Source organism: Pteropus medius, unplaced genomic scaffold (genome assembly GCF_902729225.1).
Source record: "Pteropus medius unplaced genomic scaffold, Ma_sr-lr_union100, whole genome shotgun sequence".
Lineage (NCBI taxonomy): Eukaryota > Metazoa > Chordata > Mammalia > Chiroptera > Pteropodidae > Pteropus > Pteropus medius.
In genome coordinates this window covers 13,021,504-13,035,794 of record NW_024349797.1, presented here as the reverse complement: position 1 = coordinate 13,035,794, position 14,291 = coordinate 13,021,504, and the positions used below count along the sequence as shown (strand labels likewise).

Genomic DNA, 14,291 nt, shown 5'->3' with positions numbered 1-14,291 from the left:
TTTTCAAACTAAATTTACTTAAAAAGTAGGACTGACCATTTTAAGCCACCTCATCACTTTTGGCCACTCCGGTTTTTGTGGATTATGAACAATATAATCCTTAGGAAAAGTGAAAGCAACAGTTCAACTTTTAGAATAAGGATGCTCCCCACTGACTGTATCTCTGTCTACACACACATCAGCACTGTGGCCCCAAACTGGGTCATTGATACTGACAGTATCATCACATTGTAAATGCTAATACCTGACAAAGCAGTGTACAAACATGCCTCAAATGTTTTAATAGAATTTAGCTTTTCCTTAAACTGTCTTTTCCAGTCAAAACAAAGCAAACAACACAAAAACACCCAATGTTAAAACCACTAATAAATTTACAAACTTGAAAAATTAGACACTTCAGATAGGCAAGAAACTTCATATTATGAAAGCAATATATTCCAAGTTTCAAAGATTTGACAAGTTCTGTAGAATCTTTTTCATCAGTAGGTGGAAACTTTCAAAATTCACGATCTTCTGCCAGGTAGGACTGGGTGTCATTCACTGAATAAACAAAACCCAAAAAATTTTAAATTAACTGCTTTGCATCCATATCTACCACATACTTCAACTAAGAAGTTGAGTATTTTCAGATAATATTTGTTCTATAGATTATATCAGATTTGAAAAGAGTAATTATATGATACATAAAGGATAATATATATGTATTTAAATTTATAGACCACGCTAAAATAGTCCAAAACTTCCTTTCACTGTTTTACAATTACTAATGTCTGAGAAAACTGATGTGAGATTTGTAAGCAGTGTAACTCTTTTTAAGGCCTTAGTATATGTTCAGAAGTTGTAAAAGAAACTGATCTGGAGATGATCTAAGTAAATAAGCAACTGCTGGATAAAACAAAATTTGGTTTATGTAGTAAATTATTTTCCCAGAGGACTCTTATAAAATTAAAGAGAAAAATCAAAGTGATACTTAACTCCAAATTTGTCTGCTTACAAATTAAGAAACTACATATTAGAAAAGTAGTTGAAGTGGCATTAGAAAAACTCGTTTGAAAAAAAAAATCTCTACCTGGTTTGAGGCCGAATCCATTTCAAGGCATGCCGCGGTGGCACAGTGATGGCGGGGTGATAGAACGCGCAGTCGGGCCTTGTACACTGAGTGTTAAACCTACAGTGCTAAGGAGAGAGAACAGAGTCGCATCATCTGCAAAGCCACTACAAATAAAAACAAAGCAATCTGAGATGATAATAACCAGCTCACCCTAACATTAGCAGGGCAAGAAATGTGGTTTGTAACATTCATCTTAATATTAGTGAAACCCTGAAAAAAGAAGAGTCCTCCCCCAAGACACAAAATCCTAGTCAAAGAATAGCAGCAAGGCAGATTTCAAAAGGACCTTACTATGTAATCATCACCCTAATGTACACCCTGCCTCACATCCCTTAAGACTCTACTGAGCGCCCTCATCTATGCCCAACTACAGCTGGGGGAAGTGCAGACTTTCCTCGTGGCTTCAGGCTGCTATTTCAGAGATCATTCACTCTGAGCAAGTGGACAGCTGCAGACACATCAGCCAATCTTTAGTTCACAGACAAAGCCATCAGGACATGTTTAGGTGGTATTATGCAGTATTATTGGATTTCATCATCTCAGCTCTGGCACCAAGGTATGGGAGGAAAAACCACCATATGCTTCCAGGCAGAGAAGGCTGGAAACTGACTTGCAAAGGTGAGTTTTATTCTCCTGAGAGCTTAGGATACTAACATTCAATAGTTTCACACCACTTATAGGCCTAAAGAGCCCAACGGGCTCAATGACAACTAAGGAATAACTTAAAAGGTCCTAAAGACCATTAAATTAACTCTAACAAAAAAGTTAAATTTGCTAATGATCTTCCAGGTCTCACAACTGAGAAGTTACCACTAAATTCATTTTTGGAAAAATGGAAGTTCTTACTTTTGGATGATAGAAGGGACATTCCATTTTCTTACACGCAGGGAAGTACCGACACAGCTGACTGCTGGAAGGCGGTGTTGGTGTTGTAACTGCTAACAAAAATAAGGGCAAGGACTGAACAAACTTATTTGGCAAAATAATTTTTAATGGATTCTGATGTTTTTATGGGAACCACTTTTAAATTAAAATACAATGATGAGACACTCATTAATCTAGATAAGTAAGAATAGTATGAGTATACTTGCTCTTTAAAGACTGGTTATAGTAACTGATTCTGGTACAATCTAGAGGCTTCCCTTTTCCTTAAAGTTCAATCTACAGTAACAGATGTCATTTTTCTCTTTTCTTACCCAAGTGCTGCAGTGCACAGTCACTAACCTGGTTTTGGAGGCAGTACCGGAATTCTTCTACTCATATGAGTGAAAGGACAATCTGGCTTGGTGCATTTTGCATCATATTTACAATTTGGATGAATAAACAGACATTTTTCAGCAAATTTACAACTGGGGAAAGCTCTATAAAACAAAAACATATTATTCACATTTAATCTTCTCAATACACTATTAGATTTTGTAAAGTGGCTCCTTTTACTCATATTCCATCCTACTTGTTCTGAGAAACAGAAAGTAACAGAAAAAAAGGAAACTCCATTTTTAAATGAGGCTAAATATCAAATGAGGACACAACTGTCTATTCCAAAGCCTGGGGAAATAGATTTTCAAGTCAAGCCACGCTACACGAAATAAGGAGTTTTTTGTGTGTAATGATGAGAATCATACCACTTACTCTAAAATTAAGGTCTATGTTTATACTATTTCATGAAATAAAGTCAATATAATAAGCACAATATACGTGCAAGGCACTGTTCTACCAAAAAGAGACGAATCCCATGGTCTCCCTGTATGTACATCTATATTATTCTCACATCAAATTTCCTAAAGTTAAAACACGGAGAAAGTCTACCTATAGGAAAAAGAAATCTTAAAAAGCCATCTCCCAAAGCTCATTCCACTCGACCAGCCGGCTGGTAAGGAAAAATTATTCCCAAGTCCATAATGTTTTCCCCTTACCTATAACTAGTATTTATCCTCAATGCCTTAAAAATCTGTGTAATGTTATGAACACAATGCATACAAACTGGGGCAGTTATCATATACTCATCTCCTTACCTTAAATGTACAGAAATCTTCAAGGAAACCCAGAAGTTTCAGTATCTCATAGGTCTGAGGCACAAAGAAGCCTCCTCCCATCTCCCCGCTCCGCCCCGCCCCCTGCCCACACCTATGCCACTTGGGGAGCAGCATGGTGTCACCACATTCAGTTACATTTGGTTTACTTGTCCATAATAAAGAAAAAAACAAAATAAGCTTATCAGATATAGAAATTAACCTGAAAACCAGAGACGGTCTGCTGCTACTCACTTGCAAGGTGAAATGGGGTGATGGTACGCACACTCATCCCCGTTTTTACAGGCAGGCCAGTACTTGCAGCGCTCCAGGAGTTTTTCTGGTTTCTGTGCCAAACTCAGTTCACTCATCTCAGCTACAAAGGGAGAGGAATTAAAGTACCTCATTAATTATGATCAATTCAGCACATGCCTCCTATAACGTTTCCCTCAAAACCTAGCCTTAATATCCCACCTTCTTCTGTCTATAGTCACATGAAATCAATGAGTCCAGGTAATCTCATCGACACTGTTAACAAAACCCTGTAAAAAGAGTACCAGCAAGTGGACTGTGCTTCTCACTGTGAAAAGTAAAGCGGACAGTGATGCTGCGACCAGAGCCAAAGTTCTCACAAAATATTCCAATTCTCAAAATTATTTCAGAGCTGAATTAAAATATAAAAGGGAAGAGTGTCAAGTGGGGAGCCAAGAAAATGTGAAATGGAAACTGAAAACGTAAGTTGATAAAGGGTGTGAATTATTCTCATTCTGGCAAGATTATGAGTGGTCCAAATACAAGTGTTCGTTCCCATTCACTGAGGTATATACTCACATCAATGTCTGCAAATGGAAGAAAAGACTTTTGCCTAAAATGGATCACAAATGTCTTTATCTACAAGGGCCTGGCAGATCACCTAACAGTGAGCCCAAATGGGTAGAAGATCGATGGCAGAAAGCCTCAGTGTGGAGCAAGCAAAGGTGGGGAAGAGCACACTGGAGAGCAAACGCATTCACTAGCCACGGGGCTCACTGCCGCCCCCCACCCCCCCAAGTCATGTGCACTACAATGTCAAGTGCTACCTATCGGAAAGTGGGACCTGTGTTGCCAGATTATCTCCTGATTCAGAAAGCCAAAAACCATTTTAAATGACATCTAAATTTTAAATGCCAGCAACTAATTGAAACTGAAAACATAAAATAAACCAAATAAAATTATACCTGATGGCTATAATGAGCCGCCAACTTCTGGCCTGAGACACCCTACCCACCCCACCGCCCAACAGCCTCATGGGTAGTACCTATCATCATTCCTAATCATGTATACGAAAGCAGCTATCACTTCCACTACATCCCTCTTACCCAAGGTCAGGCCACATCTAGACACTTAGGGCAAGTGTTATCTAACATCTCTGAACTTCAGTTCCCACATTTACACAAAGAAAAACTAACGTCTTCCTTACAGTTTTATGGTTAAATGGAAACAAGAATGCAAAACAGGTAGTCAATCAAAACCTAACAATGCAACAGACAGAATTCTGAGTACTTGTTGTTCCAATGACCCAACCTCAGTCTTCACTACAGGAGAATAAGGCACACAATTCCAGTCCTGAAGCCCAGAAAGGAGAATCAACGGAGAGCTATTATGACTCTGCCTGATATACAAATATAAATGTCCCACACAACTTTAAAAAGCTAGTAAAAGTCATCATTTAGCTCCAGGATAAAAAGTATCCTGTCTCAAATGGTTTTTGTGTCATCCTGAAAGAAAAAGTCCTTACCTTCTTCCTGAACAACATACTTTAGATTATGAAAACCCAGGCCAAATGAAAGAAGTTAACAGAATACTCAAGAATAGGCTGGCTGAAAATGGAGTAAAGCAGCTAGTTATTCACAAACTATATTAAACACTTTACAAGGAAACTACCTTTCTGATAGAAATGTTATAAGTCATATATACAAAGGTCTTGACTCTGGTTTTCCCTAACATTTACTTCATAATAAGCTGTTAATACTTTTCCTGTCTACATTTTAAGAGGCAAATTCACTTTGTACTGCAAGTTATAAAATCTGCACTGCCATATAATGGCTAGTGGGAATGGCTTAAAACAGCTGTTGCTAGCATCCTTGAAACACTGGACAAAGCCACCAAAAACAATTACAAAGTTTCAAACTTCCTGCTTGGGCGTGGAAAGCAAGACAGACCAGGGTCTCTTGGTGACTTATACAGGAGTCTCTCCAGCATCACTCAGGTTTTACTACCCACCTTGATCCTCAAGCATCAGTGAAATATTGAGTCTCCCAGATCAAAGCAATGGGGAAGGAGGCTCACCACTGATCCCAGCTGTCTCCATAATGGCCACAGCACTTGCGTAACCTAGGCAAGTTTTACTAACATGTTAAGAGTGTCACTGCTGTAGCATATATACCAATAAACCTAACATAAACATCTACATTTAAATGAAACGAGACCCTCACACACACACGCTCAAGTTACCAAACTGAAAACCAAAGTAGTAAATCACCAGAATCTTCTCTTATTTTAGATGAAATATACAAGGTTGAGAAATCTGCACTGCCTGTTGCAGTTCTTACACTTTACCATTTAAAATTTTTTCTGCCTTTCAATAGGGTCAAATTTTCAACTCCCTACAGGAATCAAAACCATTAACGACACATGACTGACTCAGCAGAAAAAGCATTCAGTTCTTCACTCACTCATGATCTCCCCCTAAGGGCTACTACATTTTCAGCTACCAAAAAAGATATTTAATACATTTTCATATCTCTGCCAAGAAGAGGATTTCTTTGGAAAAATTTCAAAACCCAATTTTGTGTTTGCTTTATATGGTTCATTTTTAGATTCAATAATTGTCTCTCCTACCAATGAAGCTGTTTCTAAAAAATTTAGAAAGCATGAAGAACATATTCTCTATCACGAATAAAAGTGGTCAGCAGTGCTGCACCTGCCGCCGGTGTCCAGCAAGAGAAGCAGCCACATGAATGACCTGGTTCATCGGCCTAAAACGTGCCACGATCTGAACCAACTACATCTCACTTCTAAATACTATGCTTCGATGTGATTAATTTAAACATAAGGTCTTTTCTGAACTTGAATTTCATGAAGTATTTTGACAGATTAGGTGAGAAACTCCTCTCACGGGAATTTCACTGAGGTAGAAACAGAATCAAAATCCAAATTCGTTTTTCTGTCAAGTTAACTAGAAGAGAGACTACTGCTGGTACAAGGGGAAAGTAAAAACTATAGGTTTTTTTAAAGGTAAACAGAATCGATAATGATGGTTCATCCTTTAACAAGCATAATTAATTTTTTGGCTTCCATGGCTGAACACTACTTTACCACTGGAATAATAGCCAACCTACACAACATACACAGGAGAAACATTCTCAAATCTAACTAGCTGTTTTGTCTGAAAAAAGAAAAAAGGCCACTACTGAATAAAAAGTAAAAGGCCAACAACCAATATTCATTCAAGGTAGAGAAACATGTCAAAGAGTTCCTTCACAATGACAGCACTCTGAGAGGGAAAATCTGAGCTCTCAACACACCATTGGAAAAGCTACCATCTGGGTCATCAAGCTGCCTGCTCATCAACTGCAACTGCTGTGGGTGGAGGAGACCTCTGAGTCCCTTGTTTGAGGCTGCAGTTTGGTTTACAGGTTTCATTCCTTCAAAGCACATGTCCTCCTCTTGATCTGACATGTATCCTGGGGGGCTGGGAACACCATCCAGCGTCACTATAAACTTGGGACTTGCAGGTTTATCTGGTTGTACAAGATCTCTGCCAGATAGATAGAAAATACCATAGAATTAGGGAAACAAACACAAAAAGCTGCGCCTCCTAATGTGCTCTTCCAACTGTCACTCCCTTATTTGCTTTGTGATTTCTTCAGTGGGGGGGAAAAAAAGACTGTAGGACTTCCAGGCACAGTGCTAGTGGATTCCTGCTACGACACAATGGCCATGGCCAATCACTGTGGCAGGGTCACCAGCGACTCTCCAGGCTGCACTAAGGACAATCTCTCCTCAACCCTGAACTCCCCCTGCCCATTTGATCCTCAAGGGTCACGTGGAAATAAACTGAAAAATCAGCATCTATGCTCAGAACACAATAGCCAGCAGTTCTACATTTACACTAGTTTTATTATCTATATGTTTCTTAGAACATTTAATTTTCTAAGGGAAGAATCAACCCAACTGGCTCTCTTTGGAGAGATTTCCTGACTTTGATCACCTGGCTTTTAAATTTTCATTCCCTGGATGCTCATAAAGAATCTTATTAACAGAGCTAAATCACACACTGATTTATTTGTAGGATAATGGATTTCTGAACAAGAAAGATGAACTGGAATTTCTGAAAACGGAATTTGGCTTACGATACATGGCCTAACTACTAAATCTATAAAAGCGCTCTATACTGAGGGCTGGGGGCGGGGAGGAGGGAAGCTGGGAACTAACGGTTAACCTGCACTATCTAATCAACACAAATTAGCTACGCAAGAAAAAGAAACCATCTACCGTGTCTGCATAAGGTGTCCTGAAAGTACCCGAAGGGTATCTGCAGTCTTCATCCCCGCCTCTTGGTTTGGTGTCACTACTACTTCCTCAGACAGCTTTGGCTTCTTCAGAATAAATGATCTTGTGTCTGCATGGACCATGGATTCCATGTCATAGTAATCTGAGCCAAAAAAATTGGCCACAAATGTTTACTTTTGAATATATCTTGCATTCCCAACATCATACATGTGAGAAGAATGTCAATCTTTTATCTACTTGTAATTATTTTCAAAGGAAAATCACAATGGTTCTACTCAGGCTTTGCAAACATCGTCTCCAATGCTCCTTTCCTCAGCCGGCAAGTAACCAAGGGAATCTAACGAGCAGTCCTCGCCTATGGTACAGACAGGTTCTTGCAGGAGGCATCTAATGAGGTACTATATAAACTCATTTTAGTTACAATGATATTTTCCAAAAACATGGAGAATAAAGATTCCTCATGTTCCTTAGAATTACTATACAAAGACTGTTTAAATCTGTTATGTTCACTTTGCACAGTACCATTTACAGAAATGAACACGTCCTGATGAAAGGAATTCAACTGTCATAATTTCTGCCTGACTGTAAATAAGACTACTTTGAGAGGGAATTTTAAGATGAATGGGCTTTTAAAAAAACACAGCAAGGAAAATATTGACCTTCAATGCAAATAACTACAGCTCACATATCTATAATATGCTTCTTAGGCCCAATTACTTTATAAAACATATCAAGACCTGAAGCCCAAAATGCAGATGGCTGACCTATCAATATGCAAACAACCAATTAATGTTAATGAGTGCCACTTCTCTAAAAGGTAACAGGCAAATAACAGAGACCAAAATTCACAGGATATTCATTCACGTTCATTAAAAAAAAAAAAGAAAAAAAAAACGAACACTTGAGAGTATTGCGCTAGCTAGGTACACAAAGAAAAAATAGGAAAATAGATGTCTACACAATTTTAGAACAGTATGCCCCAAAAGGGGTACAGACAAGGTGTTGGGGGAATACAAAGCAACCTACTCCAGCCGGGAAAGGAAAAGCTCATAGAGGATGAACAACTGAAGCAAGTATTTAACTGAAGCAGGTATTAAAGGAACGCAGGAATAAACTAGGAGAGGGAGAGCGAGCCGGAGAATAGAGCTTTTCAGGGAGAGGAAATCACATGGCAAGAGGCGGGGCTTCCAGAAGGCACAAGCATCTGAGACACACTGGGAGGCGTGTGGCCGCAGGGTTACGTGTGGTGGGCTGAGTAGCTGAAAGGAAAGGAAGGCTGAGGCATAAAGGATCTTGTGTCCCCCTGTGTTTGGATTCTGTTCTAGTAATAAGGAATCAAGAGCGGTTTCAAAGTAGGGAAGTAGTATGATTACACTGGTTTTTATAAAAAGAGTTAGTGTTAAGAATGGCCTTCCTAGACCTCAGCTAGGAAGCTATTGCCCAGGAGAAATGTGAGAGTCTCAATGAAAAGATTCTCACCTTTTTTTCCTGTTCCAACACAGGTAAGAGGGAGAAAAACCACTGCATCCTCCCATCAGCACTAGCAATTCACAGCACTGGCATCTCGGCCACCGTCCCAGAAGGGAAGTATCCCTGCCTTCCCCTGCGAGGGCAGCAGAGATGGTAAAGATGAATGTAGAACTGGAGGAGGAGAAACGTGACTCAGGAAACAGAACAGGAGAAAAAGCTGACTTAAAAGGAGGCAAAGATAAATCTCAATTTTAAATTTATTTTGTATGAAGTTTTTGTGGGGCTCTCGGATATTCAGGAAGTTGAGAATTCAAATCTGATCATTATGAAGGGAAGACAAATAAGAAACAGTCGAAACTGAAGGTGAAATAAGAATGTTTAATTAATTGTACATATTCAGTGCTGCGATCTTCTCACTGAATCCTCATGTCATAGATGACCACTTTGCAACTCCAAGTTCTTAAGCGACTCTGGCTCTGAGGTCTCATGGCTAGCAAAGGTAAAGTTCAGAATTCAGTCCGAGGGCTGGGCACTCCTTCCCACCACCCTGCACAATTCTGAAGCAAAGCAGTTCTACTAGTATGCACCTTGGGATAATCCAGAAGAGATGAAAATAATGCTGAGGGCAGGACACAGGGTCAAGTTAACAGAAGAAGAGAGGGCTTGGTAAAGAAGAATGAAAAGGAGTTAGAAGAGAAATAGATAGTGAAGTCTGTGAGAGCCAAAGACTCAGAGATTGAAGAAAACATGGGAATTCAAGTGTCACAAACTGGTTTAGAAAAGTGCGCACTGAAAACAGCTCCACATCCACACAAGCCACTGGCCACCTCTGCAAGATTAGCGATAGCAGCTGGGTCAAGTAGAATCAGACAGATGAAACAGTAACATCTTCTGGATGAAAAATGCAGGCTGAATGCACGTACTTCATTTCCTCTGGAAACCCCACTAAAACATCAATAAAGGTTTAAATACAAAAAAAAACAACAAAAAACAAAAAAACAAAACCACACAAACTCACAAGGAAAATAATTGTAAAAGGAGAGACAACCACATTTTCAGAGTGGAAAACAGCAGATCTACAAAAGCTGAGTCTTAAACCAATTATGAAGCAATCCAATGTGGATCCCAAGATTCTCCAAAGGTTGAGAAACTGGCAGCACATGGGACTTTGGGAAGGAGTGAGGGGAAGACAGGGCAAAACAAACGTGAATTGGAGTGTCCACTGCAGACGTGGTTTGTTCTTCCTAAGCTGTTCTCTTCGTTTCTGATCCTTACTGCACCTACTCCCCTACCACTACACTGAAGATATGCGGAGTAACTGGATATGCACCTTCCCACTGTGGTCACTGTTGGAGAGGCTTATGGATGAAGTATCATGGTCTCTGAAAAAAGGTGCTACAACAAAATATACTAAATATGTACTACTGAAAAATTTTAGAGTTGTTAATATTTCCTGATAACTTTTGACCATTTTCTCCCATGTAGAAAGCAGAGTTATAGACTCTTGAAAGGTAAAAACAAGAGGGCCTCTGGATCAAGGGAAGCTGGCCACGCTGAAAGAAGCGCCATTCTGAAAACAGGGAGGGGGTGTTAAACATGATGCAGTAATTATTGAGGTGCCTTCCCTTGTCCCCACTCCCCACTTAGCTCCCAGAACCGTGGCAGCCAATTCATTATCTGCTTTGAAAGACCTTGCTTTGGAGAAGCTGACCAGCCTAAGAGGAAAGGCCTAAGACCCTGACGCCAGGGCACCGAAACCAGACAAGATAGACAAATCACTCTCCACTGCAGTCTATTACACCTGAATGTGAAGTCAAAAGCCCCCACCCCACCCAACGAACGAACCCAGAATGCCGATCAGCTTTTTAAGTGCCCCATTCTTAAATGTAAGACAACCAAGGATCCCCAACCATCTGAGAAAAATCTGTCATGAAAAACAGTGATCAAAATAACTTAAAGACCAAAGAAGAAGGGGGAAAAAAACATCTAAAATTTTAATATCTTCAGAGAAATAAGAGAAAATATTGTATACATGAAACAAAGCCAATATGTTAAAAAAAAGAGGGGGGGAGGGACATGCACAAATATAAGGGCTCTCAGAAATAAAAACATAAGAGGTAAGCAAAAAATTTGGTCATTCACAAGCCTTGTAAAACCACCTGACGCTTCAAACTGCATGTGTACCATAGATAAAAATAAAAACTGAAGGAAATAAAAATGTACAAGAGCTGCTGAAGCAGATACAATATACTCAGACCTTAGTTTCCAAACAATCTGCAAGAAAATACCCTTATGTGGAAAGCAGGATGGGATGTTGGGAGGTGAAAGGGCAAAATCAAGAATGCAGAATATCTGAACACTTTTATAGGTAGAAAGCAGCAGCCTGAAGACAGGCAGAGTACAGCTATGAGAGTTTGACAGAAACAGAACGTTTGTCAGCTGGGCAGGACCTGGCACCTGGGAGGAAGGTAATCCTCAGGGATGATAAGACAGAAGGCTGTGGAAGGGTCAGGGAATACAGTTACTGACTGTGGAGTCCTGACCAAGGGGAAGAAAATTCAGTTAGGAGCCAACAAGAAGGGGTCAAGGGACCAGAGCTTCCAATAACACGCAGGTTTAGGGGACACAGAAGGAAGCAGGAGGAAAAACAAAGTTTAAATTTAAGATTGTATGTATTCAATGGCTCCTCCTTCGTTTGCTCAGCAGACATTATCAGGAAATGCACATGCATCTCACAGAGGCTGGGCACTGAAAACACAGAAATAAGTAAAGCACCAGCCCCAGTCCGGAAGTAGCCATGGTAGTGTGCCTGTGTGTGTTGGGGGCGGGGGAGACTGGTAAATAATTAAGTTACAGTGCCTCTAAGGATCTTCGTTTCTGATCCTTACTGCACCTATTCCTCTACCTCCATACTGAAGATATTTGAAATAACTGGATATGCAACAAGTTCTAGTATCGAAAGTGAGGACAAGGTTGAACAGGCTAGAGGACAATGAAGGAGCTCAGGGCAAAAGCTGGGTGGAGAGGCGTGTAGGGTAGGAACTCAGGTCATTTCTACAGCAGGGGGGCGAGCAGCCAACAGATTCCAGGGGCCCGGGTGAAATGGCAACAAAGGAACAAAGTTCTTCAATGAGGCCAAAAATACAAACATCATATAAAATGAAAATACTGTAGAACTTGTCTCCTGGCCCTAAAATATCTTTACAGATCTAAATACAGCATCTCAGGGTAGGCTCTAAGAGATACAAAATATATTAAATGAGGTATAAGGAATGGAAATAGCAACTGAAAAACGCTAGATTACATTGCAAACTTAAGGTTATTACTGACCTTGACTCATCTGCAGGGTTTCTGCCATTACTGGATCAATTTGCAGTCGGGATAATAATTGCCTCTGTTGAGTTCCTAGAATATAAATTTTAAAACTTTACTAAGCTTAAAAGACAATACCAGCATACGTGTTTCCCAGAAATTAAGCTCAAAATAATCTTCCTGGGTTCTTGAAGTCTTAAAAATAAATTAAAGCTTCAACAATACAATTTAACAATATTTATACACCTTTGATCTCTAAGACAAAAAACCTGTACTCAGGGTCAAAACTAAAAATCGTAAAGTAGAATATTCCTGGTTCTCCCTCTGGAGGCCGGTTTTCCTGGATTGGAGATAAAGGTAAAAGGGTGAGAAAGCCAGGGGGAGTTGCTACGCTGACCCACAGCTTGCGCTATGGGAAACAGGCGACAGCCAACTGCAAGATCAACCTAAGTAGCTCATCTCCCTCTATCACCTGGGCTCACAATTATAATTCACCTCCCCCACCCCTGGAATTGCAAACCAAAACACTCCAGTTATCTGGTTAGAGTTCCCAAAAGACAAACTATCGGCCTGGATGGATACAAAGAGAACAATGAACAAGTACTACACTCAACTCCAGTCCAGATCCTACCAAAACATGAAAACAAGATGCTCAGCTGGAGTATTTACTACCTCTTAAACTGGTTCATAATTTCCTCATAATTACACTGCAAAACAAAGCACTGACAAAGAACTGAGTTTCTCTATCTTCAATTTGAAGGTAAGCACTCTGAGGGATGAGAGGATGCTACAATTCTCCAAACCTCTCCTGCCCATTGCCCAGCACATATTAGGTACTCACTTGTAGACTTAAGTGTTACAGTACAATGTATCAAGGGATGTGACTGACAGGGCTGCAAATACTGAAATATTAATTAGATGCTTGCGTGCTAACTTTTAGTGTATCTATAACCGGCGGTTACACAAGGACAGCCTTTGCTCACTCGGGCGCAAACACAGAAATTACCAACTGCTTGCCAACTACCATGTTGAATTAAAAAGATTTTTTTTAATTTTAAAAACTACACTAAGTTGAAAATTTTATCAGCTATTTTCTTTTAAAATTGTTACATTACATTAACTTTTTAATGGTGTGCCAAAAAAAAGGTTAATTCCCTCCAACATTATCATGGTAAAAACACAATAAATTCCAAGGAGCCAACCTAGAAATGAAACAGATGTCATCTGGTCTGGTACTCCTGTAGAACAGCTTGAGAAACTGACATGTATTAGGTTACAAGAAAAACGTTCTTCCAATTCAAATACAACAGGTCTCATAACCAGTGAACAATGAATTACACATTTTAAAATAATTTCACAAGGGATATGTGAAAAGGACCATTTTCTCACATATCAAAAATTATCAACACATTATTTTAGAGAGATCCACTATAGAGGATGGAATTCTGATAAGTTCCAGGCTTTGAAGTTAAATCATAGAGTGCAATTTTGTCATTAAAAATCCATGAAAAATTCAAGCTCTTTGTGACTTTCTGCCTCTGTATGAGAATTAGTCAACTTACATGAAAAGATACAGACCCATGGGGGAGTCTAGAAGACATCGTGGTAAGAATTTACCTTTCTCAATGTTTCTAAGGAAGCCAACTATTTTTATACCAGTAGTCCTTGACTGTGATTCCAAATCTAACTCCTCTTGATCTTCGAACTCGCTGTTGCATTCAGTTGTTAATGATGAATATTCATTCATTTTAACCTCTAAAGATGAAATTTTTGCTTCATTCTGTGACACTCTAACATTTAGATCAAAAAGATTTGCCTCCGTTGTCAAAATT

General features: G+C 39.5%; 1 protein-coding gene across 5 annotated transcripts in view; it reads right to left on the bottom strand.

The window, feature by feature from the left end:
- The window catches only part of ZC3H14 (zinc finger CCCH-type containing 14), a 33,691-nt gene continuing 19,400 nt past the window's right edge, over nucleotides 1-14,291 (bottom strand). The window contains exons 10-17 of one of the 5 annotated variants that reach the window (XM_039883981.1): nucleotides 12,478-12,552; nucleotides 7,660-7,819; nucleotides 6,690-6,922; nucleotides 3,379-3,499; nucleotides 2,336-2,472; nucleotides 1,958-2,049; nucleotides 1,070-1,176; nucleotides 1-540 (exon numbers count right to left, since the gene is read on the bottom strand). In XM_039883981.1, coding sequence (XP_039739915.1) covers nucleotides 534-540; nucleotides 1,070-1,176; nucleotides 1,958-2,049; nucleotides 2,336-2,472; nucleotides 3,379-3,499; nucleotides 6,690-6,922; nucleotides 7,660-7,819; nucleotides 12,478-12,552 — 932 coding nt within the window. In that variant the 3' untranslated portion in view covers nucleotides 1-533. The remainder of the gene's footprint in view (nucleotides 541-1,069; nucleotides 1,177-1,957; nucleotides 2,050-2,335; nucleotides 2,473-3,378; nucleotides 3,500-6,689; nucleotides 6,923-7,659; nucleotides 7,820-12,477; nucleotides 12,553-14,291) is intronic. The other 4 variants (XM_039883982.1, XM_039883985.1, XM_039883984.1 and 1 more) reach the window with 4 other exon arrangements.